Below are 17402 nucleotides of genomic sequence, written 5' to 3'. Positions count from 1 at the left end.
CCTTGGGTTGAGTGATGAGTTGAGCCATCAAATCACCCCCTCCCAACTAATGGAATCAAACAAAGTCTCTTCATGTATTGATATGGAACTGGGATTTCCTCTACTCGCATCAAAGGTATCTGTTTCAGCTGCTACCTATGAAGGCACAATTCCCACAGAACTCTTTCTCCCTCGGTAAACAGCCACAAAGCTTGATGAAATATGAAATTGTCATATTCAGATATCAAGAGATGAGTGGGACTAATGATTGTTCCAATAACTGCCTAGATCCACAGAGAAAATTAATAAACAAAAGGCTGGCTCTCTGTGATAAGAGAGGAGACACAGGACACAGATGTCCTCTACTGACAATGTCAGATCATATTACCATAGATCTTACTCGAAGTACAGGGTTTAAAGAGTATTTGATCAACTTAAAGATTTGATCTACTTTTTGTGTATGTTTTGCTTGCATGTATGCAAATGTTCCATGTGCATAACTGATATCTGCAGAGGCCAGAAGAGGGAGTCACATTCCTTTACACTGGAGTTAAGGGCCATTGTGAGCTGCCCTGTGAATACTAGGAATCTAGCAACAGTCCTCTGAAGGAGCAGCAACTACTTTCACAGTTGACTTACCTCTCCAGCCCCAGCTCTGTGAAAGATTCTAGATGAGGAAGTTTCTTGAGCTATGTAATTGACCAAAGAAGAAATATAAGAGCTAAAATCTTATGTATTGAAGAAATTGGGCAACAGTATTTCCACTGAAAAAAATACCAGACATTGATGGCTTTACTGGCAAATTCTGTCACATTTTTAAGGAAGAGTGATAATCTTACATAGGCCCTTTCAGGGAATGGAAAAACAAGGAAGCTTTTTGAAACTTATTTTATACTTGTTATAGAAGCAGACAGTATGTCTAGTTTCGTATAGATTCCAAGCCTTGTGAGCAGAGAATAAACAGCCTTCCATTTCCTGCCCTGCCTGACCCTATCTTTACCTCTGAGTGATCTGGTTTCCCACTGAGCTGGACAGTGGTCCCGGGACTCCATCTATCCCTGAGGAATGAGGGATCACCAGCCAGTAAGTGACGAGAGTGGTCCTTAGGTCCTTCGCAACTGGAAAGCGGTTATATTCCTTGTCTCAACTTATTAGTGGGAAGAGGAACAATCCCAGTCACCACTGACCCAGGTCGTAGCTGTGGCCATCACTGAAAGTCTGCAACCATCGCCATGTGCTCACTGACTAGCTGTGGCCATCACTGAAAGTCTGCAACCATCACCATGTTCTCACTGACTAGCAGGACACACACTCTGAAAGCATCGGGTGGTGGGCACACGCCCATGCCCAGTTCTCATTTTCCTAAAAGAAAATATCACACTTTGAAAAACAAATGTCGATGGTGACCTAGTGCTGATATCTATGCCTTCATGGGAAAGGCAGAATAAAAATGAAGACAGGAAATTTAAACGCAACCTCAGAGAGTATGTTTTATACATTTTGAGATTAGGAAACGTGCTGACTGAGGTGCCCCCGCTTTCTCTCCTCTCTAGTACTTGGACTGTTTTTTGGGTTCCTTTTCTCCCCAGCAGATTTACTGGAGTAGAGCTTTGCAAGTCTGGTCTCCTAGCAGCAGAACGCAGCCAAAGGCCCATTCATAAGACAATGGGCAGAAAGGAAAGAAAGGGTTTGGCTTGTTTAAACTGCTTCTGTCTTCATTCACAGCCTGATGTCCCTGTGCATTGTGACAGACACAATGGCTCTAAAGGATTCATGGCGGCCAAAAACAAATCAAAATGGAATAAGAGATGCTAAGATGAAAGAGGTTCTGCAACAAAATTGCTTTAAAAAAAAAAGACGTCTGAGATTTATATTACCCTTGGGCTGTATAGCCTATTGCCCAGTACTTATAATAACCACTAGAGTTTAATAAACACAAAGATAAATGGGAACTCGATGTATATTTTTAAAGGTGCGCACACAGACCGGATAAGTGTGCTGAGCTGCCCTGGAAGCTGTTCAATAATTATTGTTCATTGTTTGCACAACATTTGGGGACCCACACTCCACGCTTAGTATTCTTTTTCCTTCTCTGGTAAACACACCATAGTCATGCTCACGTAGCAAGCAATTCTCAGAGCTGTGCCCTCCACTCACCCGCGGCCTGCCAGAACCAACATTAGAAGTTGCAGTGACCCGGCCCAATACAGCAAGCAACAGGTGGGAGCCTGAATAACTTCACACGTGGTTTTTTTTTTTTTTTTTTCCAGGAGAGGGGCTGGGCGGGAGGGAAGGCTTTTGGGAGCCGATTTAAGGATTAGATCAGATGTTATTGCTAGTGAAAAATTAAACAGCCCGGTGCTCTGGGGAGTACAGATTAATATATTTAGTGACTCTCTGCGCACAAAAGCCGCTCATTGTACCACGTCTGAATGCCTGTGAATAGGGCAGAGCATATGCGGCCTGTCACTGCAGGTGCCCACATCTGTTCTCCCAGGCAGATGCTCACAGAAAAGGGAGGTGGGGGAGGCCAAGGAAGCCTGGAGCACTAAAAGCTTCCAAGGTCCCGAGGCTTGTCTAGGGCTCCTTGGGGGTGGTCTTTGGGTGCTGCTGTGTCCAGCAGGGACTTTCGTGGGGAGACTGTGAACCACACGTGCGCGCACAGCAAGCCTATCCCAGACTCTAAAACTGTCGAGAACGAGGACGTCACGCTTTTGAGGTTATTGTTTAAGAGACTTTCTGAGCCGAGTCTAATCTTTAAACTCTCCCGCCCAAGAGCAGAGCCTGGGAAATTAGACTCTGGGTGGGGTGGTGGTGGTGGAGGGGACGGCTCGTCATTCTGACGTCGACACACAGCCGTCTGGTCCTCATTGTCAGCAGGTGAGGTGAGAGCGCTGTGGTCTGGGCCCAGCTGCAAGAAACCGCAACGACTTCGCCTCAAGGTTTCGTGATTCAAGTTATCACGTCATCAAGTCGCACCCCATCCACTGGCCCAAGGATGACCACCCTTTCCCGGCTCAGATTCCCCACCCGCACCTCTCCAGCTTTGCCTCGGTCCTGAAGCCCCCAGGGGCGCTAACTCTAGTTGAGAGTCACGATCCTACGCGCAAACTAAAAGCAGCCTCTCCCCTGTAACAGCCTTCCTTCCACAAACCCCCTCACCCCATTGCCACCCAGTCCCCACCAAGGGCCGCGGAAAGTTCGGAGCGAGGTGCGTGCGGGACTCTCTCCGGCTGGCCACAGGCAGCTGCTAGGGTAATCTGATCCTGGGACAAAGGCCCGCCCGCCTGGGCTGCAGCCGCAGGTAAACACGCGCTTTGTCATGGAAATCAGCCCAGGACAGCCCGGAGCAGACAACCCACGATTCCGCGGAAGGAGAGGCATAGGGGGAGGGGCTGCGGGTGGGGCGATCTGTCATCTGCGCGGCAGCCGCCAGCTGAGCCACGCGCCTCCCCTTTTCTCATGTAAATCAGCACATGCCTTTGCAACTTTCTGCAGCCGGCTTCCCAAGACCCACGCACCCCAGGGTGAGGTGTCCTCCGAGCTCATACAATGGCTTGGAGTTTCCTATCTAGCCACCCAAAGGAAAAACACCACCAACTATGTGGGTCAGAGGACGCGACAACCAGTTCCATGAAAAAAAGAAAGGGCTGTGATCCTATGGCATGGTGGAATAGGACCCCGTTTCACTCTGGGGTTCGCAGAGTGCCATGCCAGAGCCTTTTGGGTCCACTACCCTTTTGAGTGTGACGCCAACAGAGCATAGGCGAGGCCAGGGCCATTGGGCCCACCTGGTGCCCGTGAGGTGAATCTGAGACGCGAATTCTCGTCTAAAGGGACGCCAAATGCTAACTACAATCAGAGTGTGCACACGTCTGTACAAACATTAAAGTGTGTGCGCGCCAGAATTACATTTGGCATGCTTGTAATCCAGAATTCGGGAGGTTGAGGCAGGAGAATCTCGAGTTTCAGGCCAGCCCTGGCACCGTAGCGAGACTTAAAAGGAAGGTTCTGCCACAGACTTTGGCAAATAACTATCATAATCATACCAGGCAGGTGGGCCACAGGTCCCTGGTGGCTTTCCATCTCAGCCCAAGGAGGGTTTTTTCCCCCTAATATTTTAACTGCTTTTGATTCCAGAACTGGCTGAGGAAAATGGGCAGAAGGGTTGTTGGGCAGGATGTGATGCTGGCACTAATTAATACACAGGCTCCTCCTCCTCTTCCTCATCTCAAGCAAGCTGGCATGTTTGATCAACACAAGATTTGCTGCTTGGAAGTTTCAGTTTTGTTGCTCCGAACAAGGATCCTAATTCTTAGGAATAAGAGAACCCTCTGTTGTGTATACAATGTTCAGTTGGTCTGAGAAAACACAAACCTCACTCAAGTCTCCAGATTTGTTTACACAGAAAACCGAACCTGTGCTGGCCTAGTCTGAAAACTGTTTGGGAGTTGTTCATGGGTACTGCCCTGTCTGCAGTCACGATTATACCCATACTTTGAAAACTGAGCCTTTTGGTTGTGTGTGCGTGAAGGAGTGGATCAGAGCTGAGCGACCTTTTCTGAGGATGGGCACATTTAATTCAATAAGATTAAGGCTGGGAGTTTTTATTACCACATGGTCCAGTAAAATACAGAAAACAATCAGGATCAATTGCAGACAGAACTCCAGATACATTTGTTGTGGCCTTAATTCTGATTATTATGCAACCTGAGTCTGCCACATCAGACGGGGGGGGGGGGGGGGGGGGGGGGGGGGGGGTGGAAAAAATCAACACTACCACCAGACAACAAATGCTTCCTTCAGGTCCTGTATCTGATGTATTCGGTGTCTTCTCAGTTCTAATGAGCCCCACTTTGTACAGTAAATTTGCTGAAACATCAAAAAGCATTTAAAAGTAAGTTTCCTTCTTTCTTCTAATGGTCAAGGTGAGGATTTATGGTGTGTGGGGAGGGGAGATCTGTTGGCTAGGCCAACATTCAGGCAGATCTATTTAACATACTCTGGCTTAAGCTCCCTCCTGCATTTGGGGGTTCTGAGTGCTTAGCTGTGGGAGTATAGAGACACGCAGTTAGGGAGTGAAAAAACGCCATTTGGTTCAGAGCAGATGGCTGGCTAGGGGGCTGATGGCGTCTAAAGGCGTGTCATTCCCCCCCCCCCCCAGCTCGAATCCCTGAGGGCTCCCCTTGTCTTCCCAATCAATGAAAATTAAAGTGCTAAGAAAGGATGAATAGTTGGACCTCGAGTTTCCCCTTTGTTCCTCCCAGCTACTGGTACGCAGGAGTTAAACTACAACAGGCTCCTATAGAAACGCCGAAGTTAAACAGTCTCCCCGTTAGCCCTCCTTTTGAAAGAGAGAGGAATAGGAACCAACTTAGGGGTGGAAGGCTGAGAGGATGAGGAAGAGGAAGAAGAAGAAGAGCAGAAGGAGTAGGAGGGAGGGGAAAAAAAGAGCTTTCTGCTTGATTTCCCCAATACAGAATGGTGTGGCATAAATTAAGTTGGAAAAGAATGAATGCTCTGGGCAGGGTTCTGATGGATTTTACCATGCCTTTCAGTCCTGTTTTGCCGATGTAATCGAGAAATCTGTGCCATGTCAATTTAACAAATACTTGATACCGAGGGGGGTTTGTTAAAGGTTTGGGACAAGTTCTCCCCCCTCAAGGTCCTTGCGCGTGGGACTTTTCATTTCCAGTGTTCTACACAGGCCCTGGTTCCCATTTTCTAATTAAAAGGTTCCTGATATTTCATGTCTTCTTGTAATCTTGAAGGCACAGAGAGCTGTGCATTTGACCTTGTGTCTCTGACTCTCCTCTGCGGCAGGCAGGAACCCTCTCACCTGAGTCCCTCTCCCCAGCCCCCACAGGGAGCAGCTTCTCAGCTCTAAGAAGCAGAGTTCTCAGAAAGTAACTTTCAGAGGAAATATCAACCTAGTGAAAAAGGGATCCCAACACTAGGTGGCAAGATTAAGTTAGGATTCAAGCTAGCCCAGCCTTGTGGCGATGAAACAAGTCCCTACACAGTTTACAAACGACAGGGACTCTGCTTTGGCCACTGCCATGGTAGGGGTGGCAGTATCGTTTGAAGCTTCCATTTGTTCTATAATAAACAGTTGGTGTTTTGGTTTTTTTTTTTCTTAAAGTGGGGTCCAACCCTGCTTTTCACACCTCAGCCTTGGGCACTGAACACATGTTTTTTGGCTAACTCTTTGATTGTCTATGAGTCAGCAATGACAACTTGAAGTGCAGATTCCTGTTGATTCTGAAACTTTGCAAGTGTTTGGGGAGACAGGATCGCAGGAGACAGACTGGGTCATCAAAAAAGGAGCTGTAATTCCAGTTGCCAGATGGCCCAACACAGATGATTTTGCCAAGCAACTGCTTAGATTGTTACCAGTGTTTTCCTGGTGTAGGGGGGCGGAGTTTTCTCTTTCTGTGCAGTATATGCGTCTTGAACCAGATACCGGTCTAAAGGATAAAAATACTCTGTCAGGTCACAGAGTTCATTCTCACCACCAGGACAACACCTACCGTGAGGACACCTGTCAGGCACACCCCAGGGGTTGATCTACAATCAAAGCAACACTAGTTCCAGTAATCACACCTTGGGATTCTTAATGAGGCTGCCAAGGTGTTGGGGGTGGAATAAGAAGGACCCTCCAGAGATGGGAATACGCAGCCCATTGCATGCTCAACACAAAGCTAGGTAGTAAGTCGGAGCCTACACCTCCGCTTACTTTTCTCTGAAGTCTGTAAGCAGGAGAGCAGGTTAGATAACTCTTTGTGATACGTGTCCTGGGCCCTCCCAATAAACTCATTTCCCTTAAAAAAAAAAAGAAAACAAAAGTTCTAGTGTCTGATGGATGTGTAAAAACCTAATAAGGTAACGGTTGTGTAAAGGTTGTGTGTTGGGGGTGGGGGGGGGAGAGTCTTTCGAACATGTGCCGGACATTGTCGCAGAGGCCGCGGCGTGCGCGGAGGGGAGCTCTTTCTCTCCGCATTGTGCGGAGAGCAGGTGCTGTCTGCATTACCATACAGCTGAACGCACAAAGAGCCACTGATTCAGGCTCGCACAATAACAGACTGCCTTAATGACAGCCACGCGAACGACACACACCAAACTCACTTTTTACCAAGCAAAGAGAGGCCTGAGGGGAATTACCCAGGAGAGTGGGACCGGACACCAGTGAAGGTGGTGGCGGTCGAAAATCTCCCCGGAGAGGGCGTGTACTTTGGGGAGGGGGTAAGCTAAAGCTTTTGGCTCTCCTGGCTCAGGGAATACGCTGCCCGGACCCGGATTCCTGTTTCCAGTGATCGCAGACAACACGGAGACACCGGGGCTCCCGGACACTGCAGTCTCTGGGGGCGCCCCGCCGGGATCGCGAGTCTATCGGCGCTCTCCCTCTCCGAGGTTCAGCCGCCATCCTCCACCAGAGGTATAAGCGTGCCTAACCTCCCCAAACTTCCCGAAACCACCGAGGTGCTCTCGCCACCCTTTGCCCACCTCTTCTTCAAGGGTCCCTTTCCTAACGGGTCCCCGCCCCCGCCCCCTCCGGGAGACTCCTCCTTTGAAAGAGCCTGCCAGGGAGGAGGGGCAGCGTCGGGGACGCGGGCCTCTAACCTCTCCTCGGTTCCTCAGTCCCCAGGACCGAACAACCGAGGAGAGCCTAGGCGGCCAGCGTTGGAGACGTGAGTGTCCGGAGGCCGCGTCCTGCGCGCGAGGCTAGCGGTGACTGCGGGTGGGAGGCGCAGGCCGCCCAGCGTGCCTAGGGTCTTCGGGCCTTGGCGGTGGGGCGGTGGGAGACACGGCGACAGCTCCAGCTCCGGGAGCAGAAGCGGTTCGTCGCAGCGAACATTTTGCAGGAATGTAAATGAGCGGGTTTTGCGCTGGGGGAGGGAGGCAAAGGGGCGAGGGCGGAGGCAGAGAGGACTAGGGGGCGGGGAGGTGGGGGCGGGGAGGAGGGTTGCACATTTTACAGCTCACTGACCATTTGGCGATCCATTGAGAGGAGGGTTTGGAAAAGTGGCTCCTTTGTGACAGCTCTCGCCAGATTGGGGGGCTGCTCATTTGCATCTCATTAGTTATGCGAGCGACCGGCGGGATTTAAGGGCGGCAGGCGCCTGCCTCAGCCAGATCCTCCGGCGTGCACCCGCGGTTACCCTGTCTGACCGAGGCAGGTCACGGGAGAGCACCGGTGCGGCACGGAGCCTCCCACGCTTCGGTCTCCGGTCCTGGGTGTGTGTTCTCGCATGGCATTGGCTGAATTCTTGGGGAAGACGCGAGGCTTTGCAGTGGCGCAAGAGATACCGGTCCAGAACACTCTGGGAGCGGCAGCGGCCGCCGAGTGACGCCCGGCGGGGAGGGAAACCAGGGCGCGCGCCGCAGTTCTTGCCACCACCGCCGTCCGTTCCCACCGCGCCCCTCGGGGCCCCGGATTATCGCCTCACCGGTGGGATTTCCAGACCGCCGCTCTCTAATAGGCCTCCGAAGGAAGCCGCTGCAAGCTCTCTTGGGAATTAAGTCGAACATCTGGACTCTCTTTCCTCTGTGTCTTCTCTCCTTTCTCCTCTTTCCCTCTGCGAAGAAGCTGAAGACAAAACCAGAAAGCCGGCGACCCTCACCTACCCGTGGACTGAAAGCCAGAAGAGGAAACCGAAAGTTGTCCTTTCTCAGTGCCTCGCAGAGCTCTGTCAGGGACATATCTGAAGCACCGCACCCTCCTTAAGCAACTGGCCCTGATTATCACACCTGGAGCCGAGAGACGCCTTTCCGCCCGTGCTCCTAGGGTCACATAGACTTTCCTGGCATTCCTGGGTCTTTGAAGAAGAGAGAACAGAGGATACTGTAGGAGAGCAAAGGCGTCCAGCGGTACCATGGGCCGTCGGAGCGCGCTAGCCCTTGCCGTGGTCTCGGCCCTGCTGTGCCAGGTAGGGGGCCGGGCGGGGCTGCTGCGCGGTGGAGGGAGGGGAGCCGGACAAGCTGATCAGCTGTCCATCCCCAAGCGACTCCGGCAGCTACGACCCCGAGAGCTGCCTGGCAGTGGGCGGCTCCGGACGGGCGCTGCGGTGCCCTCGGCCTCTGCGTCCTAGCAAGGGCCCGCGCGCCCGGGCCCCTCCGCCGCCAGTGCGTCCTCACGCCCCTTCCCTGCGCAGGTCTGGAGCTCCGGCGTATTTGAGGTGAAGCTGCAGGAGTTCGTCAACAAGAAGGGGCTGCTGGGGAACCGCAACTGCTGCCGCGGGGGTTCAGGCCCGCCGTGCGCCTGCAGGACCTTCTTCCGCGTATGCCTCAAGCACTATCAGGCCAACGTGTCCCCGGAGCCACCCTGCACCTACGGCAGCGCAGTCACGCCAGTGTTGGGTGTCGATTCCTTCAGCCTGCCTGATGGCGCAGGCATCGACCCTGCCTTCAGCAACCCCATCCGTTTCCCCTTCGGCTTCACCTGGCCAGTGAGTGGGCACCTGCGCGCACCCGACTGGGCCTGGAAGGGTAGGGGTGGTGGGCGGGTGGCTGGCAGAGGGAGGAAGGCATTGGCCACTGATAAGGGTTGGAGAATTCCACAAAGACACGCCTGTGGTCTTGATTTCTTCCCGGGAATTGGCGTGCAGTCTCTGGAGGTTAAGGAAGGCTTGTGGAGCACCAGAAGCCTTTGCAAGCTCAGGGCGTTTCTTATACACCTCGGTACTTATCTGGAGGGCCGAATGCTCCTCCCCCTCCCAAGATTGGGAGAGTTGTTGTTCCTCTAGCTGCTAGGCCTCTGACTGTGCCATTGCTAGAGCAGGGACTGCTCTACACCAGAAAACTAATGACAGACACAGAGGCCCTCTCTTCTTCCACATCCCGAACCTTGTTGACTCCAGAACTCTCTCCCTTTGAAAACAAACACAACCTCCTGTATTAACATATTTTAAAAAGCACACACGGGAAAACCACTCTAAAATCATTCTGCTTTCTGAAGGAAAGTGATAGGAGTTGACCCTCACTGGCACCATACATAGAACTGACTCTGGACTTGTTAGCCCTTAATGCATTTCCTCCTCCTCCTCCTCCTCCTCCTCCTCCTCCTCCTCCTCCTCCTCCTCCTCCACGCTTCCGGTTTATCATTCACCCTCTCCCTTTTCCCCAGGGTACCTTCTCTCTGATCATTGAAGCTCTCCACACAGATTCTCCCGATGACCTTGCAACAGGTAAGACACCAAACTTGGACACAGTGCAAACTCCTTGCTGATACACATTTTATTTTACCCCCTCACCCAAATCCTCTGATGTCTTCATTGTGCACCTGGAGGAGTTCAGAGTCCAACCCATGGTGACAGCATCCCCGCCACTCCCTCACTTCCTGGCCTCTGAGTGTTATCAGAACCAACCTGCGCATCTTCTCTCCCAGAGAATCCAGAGAGACTCATCAGCCGCCTGACCAAGCAGGGGTACCTGACCGTGGGAGAGGAGTGGTCACAGGACCTTCACAGTAGCGACCGCACAGACCTCCGGTACTCTTACCGGTTTGTCTGCGACGAACACTACTACGGTGAAGGCTGCTCCGTGTTCTGCCGACCCCGGGATGATGCCTTCGGCCACTTCACCTGCGGGGAGAGAGGGGAGAAGGTGTGCGACCCTGGCTGGAAAGGCCAGTACTGCACTGAACGTGAGTCCGCGGGAGGATGACTCCAAGGGTCCACTTATGGGAAGAGACACAGGTGATGGTAGAGGTGGCTCAGTGGGGGAAACTGAGGCCTAAGGAGCAGAAGTGTCTTGTTTTATGGTTGGTGGCAGTTATGCCCTACTCGGGCATTTTAACAAGGGAGACCTTGTATCCAATGTAGGAAGCTGCTTCTCTTCACAGGGAGGAGTTCAGAGACAAGGCCAGGGGTCAGGAAGTAAGACTGTGCTCTCCCTAGAACCTTTGTATTAGAAAGGGAAGGGAGGAAGGAAGGGAGGGACAGAGAAGGGATGTGGAGGGCTCATAGTCCAACAGTTCTTGCAGTGACAATGTCTCTTTGGGAAGCCCTCCCTTTCCTCCATGGAGTTAGGATGCCTGACCTGCCCACAGAGTAATCCATTTCCAAAGATTCCCTGGGATATACTCTGTGTCCTGTCCTGTAGGGAAGTCTTCAATCCTTTGGGCTGTGGAAAGTCCACAGGCGTGCCGAGGCAGACTGCAGGGCCATATGGTAGAAGGCACCTGATCTGTGGTCTAAATGCTTACAGAGCACTGTCTGTAAAGAAATGTAGTAACTGATGTCTTGCAGTGCTCTTGCAAACCAGGGGACGAGGGTCACAGGGAGGACTCCGGCTCTGGTTCTGGTTCATAGGGACCTCAGTGGACCCCCTCCAGCTCTCTGAGGCCTCATCTGTCCCACCTGTAGGAATGGCCTTTCCTTTCAGTCAGGGCTTGGTGAACTTTTGTTCTCTTGCCCTGGAGCAGTTGAACGTTGGACTTGGTGAGGCCCAACACCTCTGTCAGTGCCTGCAGGAGGATATGGAGTAGCTTTCTAGTTTTAATGTTTTGCCTGAGGATGAAGGGGTCCTTACTTCAGTGAGAACTGGATGCCATTGTTGCCTAGCTTCCCATATCCTTAAGGGCTTTGGCGCGCCTTTGATGCCCCGCCTTGGCCAGAGCTGGCTGTTTTCTTAAGAACTGGAGTTGCTGACCATTAATGAGTTTCATAACTGGGGAAATGAGCCAGCTCAAAACCTCAGCCTGTGGCCACCCCCCACCTCTTCGGGCTTCTCTGGCCTCCCACGGCAGCTTTCCTCTCTAGGGGCCAATGGTTCCTGGGTAGTCAGAAATCTAAACTTTTCTTCTTATTCAAACACTGGGGTGTCTCCCCGCCCTGCTTACGCGTGCCGTAGATTAGATCTCCCCGAGGATAGGCGGTGGGGACTCTGCCCATTCCCATTGGTAGAGGGGTATGTGCACACACGCGCTTGTGTGAGTGCACACACACATGCTCGGGCTGGGGGTTGGGTGGGGGCAGCATTGTTGTGCTGGGGCAGCTGCGTGAGGGAAGAGACAATGGAGCAGCTGTCCTGCCCTGCACGCTGCACACCAGCTGTCCACTCTTATCTGCACACACACTTTCTGGGATATTAAGAGGTGGAGCTTTGTGCATAGAATTGGAAAGTGGGGGAGGGAGGAGGGAGAAGACTTCTGACCCTCTTTTAGAAGAAAAAGGGACGGGGTAGGAGTGGGGGCTTCTGAGAGCCCTTTTGTCCTGGAAGCACTATGTTAAGAAGAATGCTCACCCCAGGCTTGAATGAAGTCCAAAGCCACCAGCCAGGGTGGGCCAGGCTCTGCAGCCTGGGATCCACTCAGCCTGGACCTACAGAGTGGGTACTGCTAATTTTGCCCCAGTCTCACCTGGTGATACCAGGAAATTCCTGGGGTGGGGCTGTAACCTATGTGTTTATTTGCTTGCAGCAATCTGTCTGCCAGGCTGTGATGACCAGCATGGATTTTGTGACAAGCCAGGGGAGTGCAAGTAAGTTTGCAAAGCTTTGCGTCTTCTTTTCTTCTTCTTCTTTTTTTTTTTTATGAGATTTTCCTATGTACCCCAGAGAACTTTCTATGTAGTCTAGGCTGGCCTTGAACTCATAACCCTTCACTGCAGGATCTCCATGCCACATTGCCTGGTTCACCTTTTCTTCTTGCTCCCCCCCCGCCCCATATAAAACATCCTAGGGAGTCAGTTGAGTGGGAGATGTTGCTCTAATAAAGGTCTGAAAACGTATAAGCTCATACTCAATGAGAATATACAGGTCTCAGCTAAAAAGTTTGCATGGGAAATGACATTTCATATCCATAGTCCTTGTGCATGTTAAAGAAAGCCAGGATATCCACTGTGCCCTTCATCTGAGAGGGGACAACAGCTCAGGGGTTTTCAGCTAGTTCTAGTGATGCCTAGTTTGAGGACTGGTAACTTCTTGTTGCTTCTAGAGATATTGGTGTGTGAGAACACCCTTGTGAATCTAGAAGGCAACATGATTGTGCTTTGCCTTTTCCAAGGTGCAGAGTTGGCTGGCAGGGCCGCTACTGTGATGAGTGCATCCGATACCCGGGCTGTCTCCATGGTACCTGCCAGCAGCCCTGGCAGTGTAACTGCCAGGAAGGCTGGGGGGGCCTTTTCTGCAACCAGGGTAAGTCCCTCCCTCTGTGATTGCCAGGTTCTCTCAAAGCAGCCTGATGCTCACTTAAAAAGTAGATTCTTCCTGTGTTTGATCGTGGGCTTTTCCTGCCCCCTTTCCTTTCCTGTCTCTACCCCGGCAGACCTAAACTACTGCACTCACCATAAGCCGTGCAGGAATGGAGCCACTTGCACCAACACAGGCCAGGGGAGCTACACGTGTTCCTGTCGACCTGGGTATACAGGTGCCAACTGTGAACTGGAAGTAGATGAGTGTGCTCCAAGTCCCTGCAGGAATGGGGGGAGCTGCACGGTGAGTCGTGGGCACTGTGCTGTGCTACCTGAAGACGGATGGGATTGTTGATTTTAAGTGAAGTGTGTAGGTTCTTGCAACAGCTTGAGAAAGACTCTTGTGCCCTTCTTGTCCAGGATCTAGAGGACAGCTACTCTTGCACCTGCCCTCCCGGCTTCTATGGGAAGATCTGTGAGCTGAGTGCCATGACTTGTGCAGATGGCCCCTGCTTCAACGGGGGACGGTGTTCAGACAACCCTGACGGAGGCTACAGCTGCCATTGCCCTTCGGGCTTCTCTGGCTTCAACTGTGAGAAGAAGATGGATCTCTGCAGCTCCTCCCCCTGTTCTAATGGTGAGGGTCAATGGGATGTCTGGTTACTGCCTCCAAAGGCATATGCTTTCTTATTAGAGGAACACATTGCTCTGGGAGTCATCTTGGGTTTGTGGATTCCCTGAATCAGTTCCATGAGGATTTGGGAGGAAGACATGCAATCAGGAGGATTAGCGACACATTGGTGGTGCAAGAAGTGCCCTGGTCAGCAGGCCACAACCCAGTCAGGGTCAATGTTCAGGTGCCTGTCACCATCCACAGCTCTGCAGGCTCTCCTCCGATAGAGGAAGCACAGCCATTGTGTCTTTGGGAAGAGAGTCTCGCTCCAGATAGCAGTTAGGGTACCAAGTATGAGGAGGCATGCTTTTTGCACCATGAACCTCTTGCTGGTGGAAGAGAGGTCAGGTACCTAAAATAGACTCAGAAGGGTGATGGACCCAATAGTTGCCTTTCCGTCCCTTTTCTCTTCCTCCCTCTTCCTTCCCTTCCCCGCTTTCTCACTGTCTTCATTCCTGTCTGCCTCCTCCCCTGTTTTCAGTCCTTTCTCACTCCCTGTGCCGTCAGCAAATGTGATATTCCCTATAATCCTTAATTTCTCCTCCTGTAACCTGGATCTGCTAGTGTAGTATCCCTTGTCTTGTGGTCGTGAGAAGAAGGTAGTGATCAGGCAAAATGCCCTACACAGTGCTGTCCAAACACTGATCTAGAGACTGGACATGGTGGCCCAGACCTGTAGTCCCAGTAACTCCAGAGACTGCAGCAAGATCAAGTTCAAGGCCATCCTGCCAAATCTAGCAAGACCCTGTTTGAGGCAGAAATGTGGGGAGCAAGGTACTAGTGATGTAGGGAGTTTGCCTAATTCAGGCAACAAAAACAAAAGCTCTTATTATTTCTAATGTGTAGGTCTCGTTCTGGTGTATTTGAGATCCCAGGATGTGCAGTACAAAACCAAACTATCATTGCATCTGTGGTATGTGTAAATCAGCGTGTCTGATTGGTGATTAAACTTCTGTGTGCCCATATATGACTGTGCCTCCCCTGTGTTCCAGGTGCCAAGTGTGTGGACCTCGGCAATGCCTACCTGTGCCGGTGCCAGGCTGGCTTCTCTGGGAGATACTGCGAAGACAACATAGATGACTGTGCCTCCTCCCCATGTGCCAATGGGGGCACCTGCCGAGACAGTGTAAATGATTTCTCCTGTACCTGCCCTCCTGGTTACACAGGCAGGAACTGCAGTGCCCCCGTCAGCAGGTGTGAGCATGCACCCTGCCACAATGGGGCCACCTGCCACCAGAGGGGTCAGCGCTACATGTGTGAGTGTGCCCAGGGCTACGGTGGCCCCAACTGCCAGTTCCTGCTCCCTGAGCCACCGCAGGGCCCCATGGTGGTGGACCTTAGCGAGAGGCATATGGAGAGCCAGGGGGCGCCCTTCCCCTGGGTGGCCGTGTGTGCCGGGGTGGTGTTTGTTCTCATGCTGCTGCTGGGCTGTGCTGCCGTGGTGGTGTGTGTCCGGCTGAAGCTACAGAAGCACCAGCCCCCACCTGACCCTTGTGGAGGAGAGACAGAGACCATGAACAACCTGGCCAATTGCCAGCGTGAGAAGGATGTTTCTGTCAGCATCATTGGGGCTACACAGATCAAGAACACCAACAAGAAGGCGGACTTTCATGGGGACCATGGTGCTGACAGGAGCAGCTTTAAGGCCCGATACCCTGCTGTGGACTATAACCTTGTTCGAGACCTCAAGGGAGATGAAGCCACCATCAGGGATGCACACAGCAAACGTGACACCAAGTGCCAGTCACAGGGCTCTGCGGGAGAAGACAAGGGCACCTCAACACTCCGGGGGTGTGTGCTTTGAGCTGGGCAAGGAGGGCAGGAAGGTCTTTCCATAGTCTGGATATGTCCTTGTTCAATCACATTCCTGTGTGTTTATTATGGTTCTTTCTACTTTTCCTTCCAGAGGAGAGGTCCCTGACAGAAAAAGGCCCGAGTCAGTCTACTCTACTTCAAAGGACACCAAGTACCAGTCGGTGTATGTTCTATCGGCCGAGAAGGATGAGTGTGTCATAGCAACTGAGGTCAGTGTGCAACGCTCTTGTCACAGACGTGGGTAATAGGGAGAAGGTCTGTTTCTTTCTGAAGTTAACTTCCTGTCCTGTCCCCTGGGCCTTTCTAGGTGTAAGATGGAAGCGATGTGGCGAAATTCCCATTTCTCTTAAACAAAATTCCAAGGATATAGCCCCAACGGATGCTGCTGAAAGGAAGGGAGGCCCCAGGGACTGCTGCTGAGAAGCAGGCTCAAGCGGAGCTGGTTCTCTCGGAGTTAGCAGAGGTGCCGGACACTGCCAGCCCGGGCTTCGGCTGCCGCTGCACTGCCTGCTGGACGTTCCCATTGCACTATGGACAGTTGCTTTGAAGATTATATATTTAAAGTGGACGAGTGACTTGATACGTATAGGAAGCACGCACTGCCGACATGTCTGTCTTGGATTACTATGAGCCAGTCTTTCCTTGAACTAGAAACACAACTGCCTTTACTGTCCTTTTTGATACTGAAATGTGTTTTTTTTTTTCTAGACGGAAAAAAATGTGTGTTATTTTTTGGATTTGTAAAAATATTTTTCATGATATCTGTAAAGCTTGAGTATTTTGTGATGTTCATTTTTTTATAATTTAAATTTTGGTAAATATGTACAAAGGCACTTCGGGTCTATGTGACTATATTTTTTTGTATATAAATGTATTTATGGAATATTGTGCAAATGTTATTTGAGTTTTTTACTGTTTTGTTAATGAAGAAATTCATCTTAAAAATATTTTTCCAAAATAAATATAATGAAGTACAACCTTGGGTGTAGTTTCTAGGCATTGTCTCCTCACATATCCATTTTCACAAGACCATGAGAAGAGGAACAATGTCTGTGTCTTTATAAAGGCCTTGCCTGGTGTCAGTGGAGAAGAAAGCATTCCTTCTGCTTTCTCTGGAACTCTGGATTTGCCCTCACAAGCTGCCTTCGTTAGAGAGGCACTTGCAGTTTCCATGATGTATCTGAGTGGTACCGAGATATTTTAAAGATATGGTGACTTCCTGCAAACATTATACTTTTAGAGACTTGTAACGAAGCTTCACTAGGGTCAAATGTCAGTTAGTCACTTGGAAATCACCATGGCGAAGCTGTTCTGTCTTAGAACAAGGCTTACTCACTTCCTAGTGAGTTTATTTCTAGTTCATTCTAAAAGCTAGTTGGCTAGTTAATTTAAGCCATCACGGGGGGGGGGGGGAGAGAGAAAGTAGCAGTGACCGTCTTCTTTATTGGCCGCCTACTGTATGCCAGGCTCTCATTATATTCCACTCATGAGACTGGTGTTATTATTTCTACCTGACGGGAGAGGAGAGTGGAGCTTGTAGGCGAAGTCACTGGCTCTGGAGTCCCAAGTAGCTGTAACATTAAGATCCAGGCAAACATGATCTGGGGATGTAGGACCTATGTTTTTAGTCCTTCCAGGGAATTGGTACAGAGTCAGATCCCAGATGGTAAGTACATACTGGGGAAGAGGGGGCCTTACTCTTGTGTACAAAAGAGTGAAATAGTGGAAGGAAGCCTTCCTGGTACGGCTAGCTGAAAAAGCAGATAGAACTTTCCATATATCAGTCTTTGATGCTGAGGGAATGA

General features: G+C 51.1%; 1 protein-coding gene across 1 annotated transcript; it reads left to right on the top strand.

The window, feature by feature from the left end:
• The first annotated feature begins 8763 nt into the window (after positions 1–8763).
• Positions 8764–16520, top strand: Dll1 (delta like canonical Notch ligand 1). The gene is made up of 11 exons (XM_050135919.1): positions 8764–8906; positions 9132–9425; positions 10103–10163; positions 10364–10621; positions 12398–12458; positions 12983–13113; positions 13244–13413; positions 13530–13746; positions 14775–15573; positions 15689–15806; positions 15905–16520. The coding sequence occupies exons 1-11, from the start codon at positions 8853–8855 to the stop codon at positions 15908–15910; spliced, it is 2169 nt and encodes a 722-aa protein (XP_049991876.1). The 5' UTR covers positions 8764–8852; the 3' UTR covers positions 15911–16520.
• The last annotated feature ends 882 nt before the right edge of the window (positions 16521–17402 follow it).

This window comes from Alexandromys fortis, unplaced genomic scaffold, assembly GCF_014885135.2.
Source record: "Alexandromys fortis isolate MF-2015 unplaced genomic scaffold, M_Fortis_MF-2015_v1.1 scaffold_23, whole genome shotgun sequence".
Classification (NCBI taxonomy): domain Eukaryota; kingdom Metazoa; phylum Chordata; class Mammalia; order Rodentia; family Cricetidae; genus Alexandromys; species Alexandromys fortis.
The sequence above is the reverse complement of the archived record's forward strand: the minus strand, read 5'-3'. Positions and strand labels throughout refer to the sequence as shown.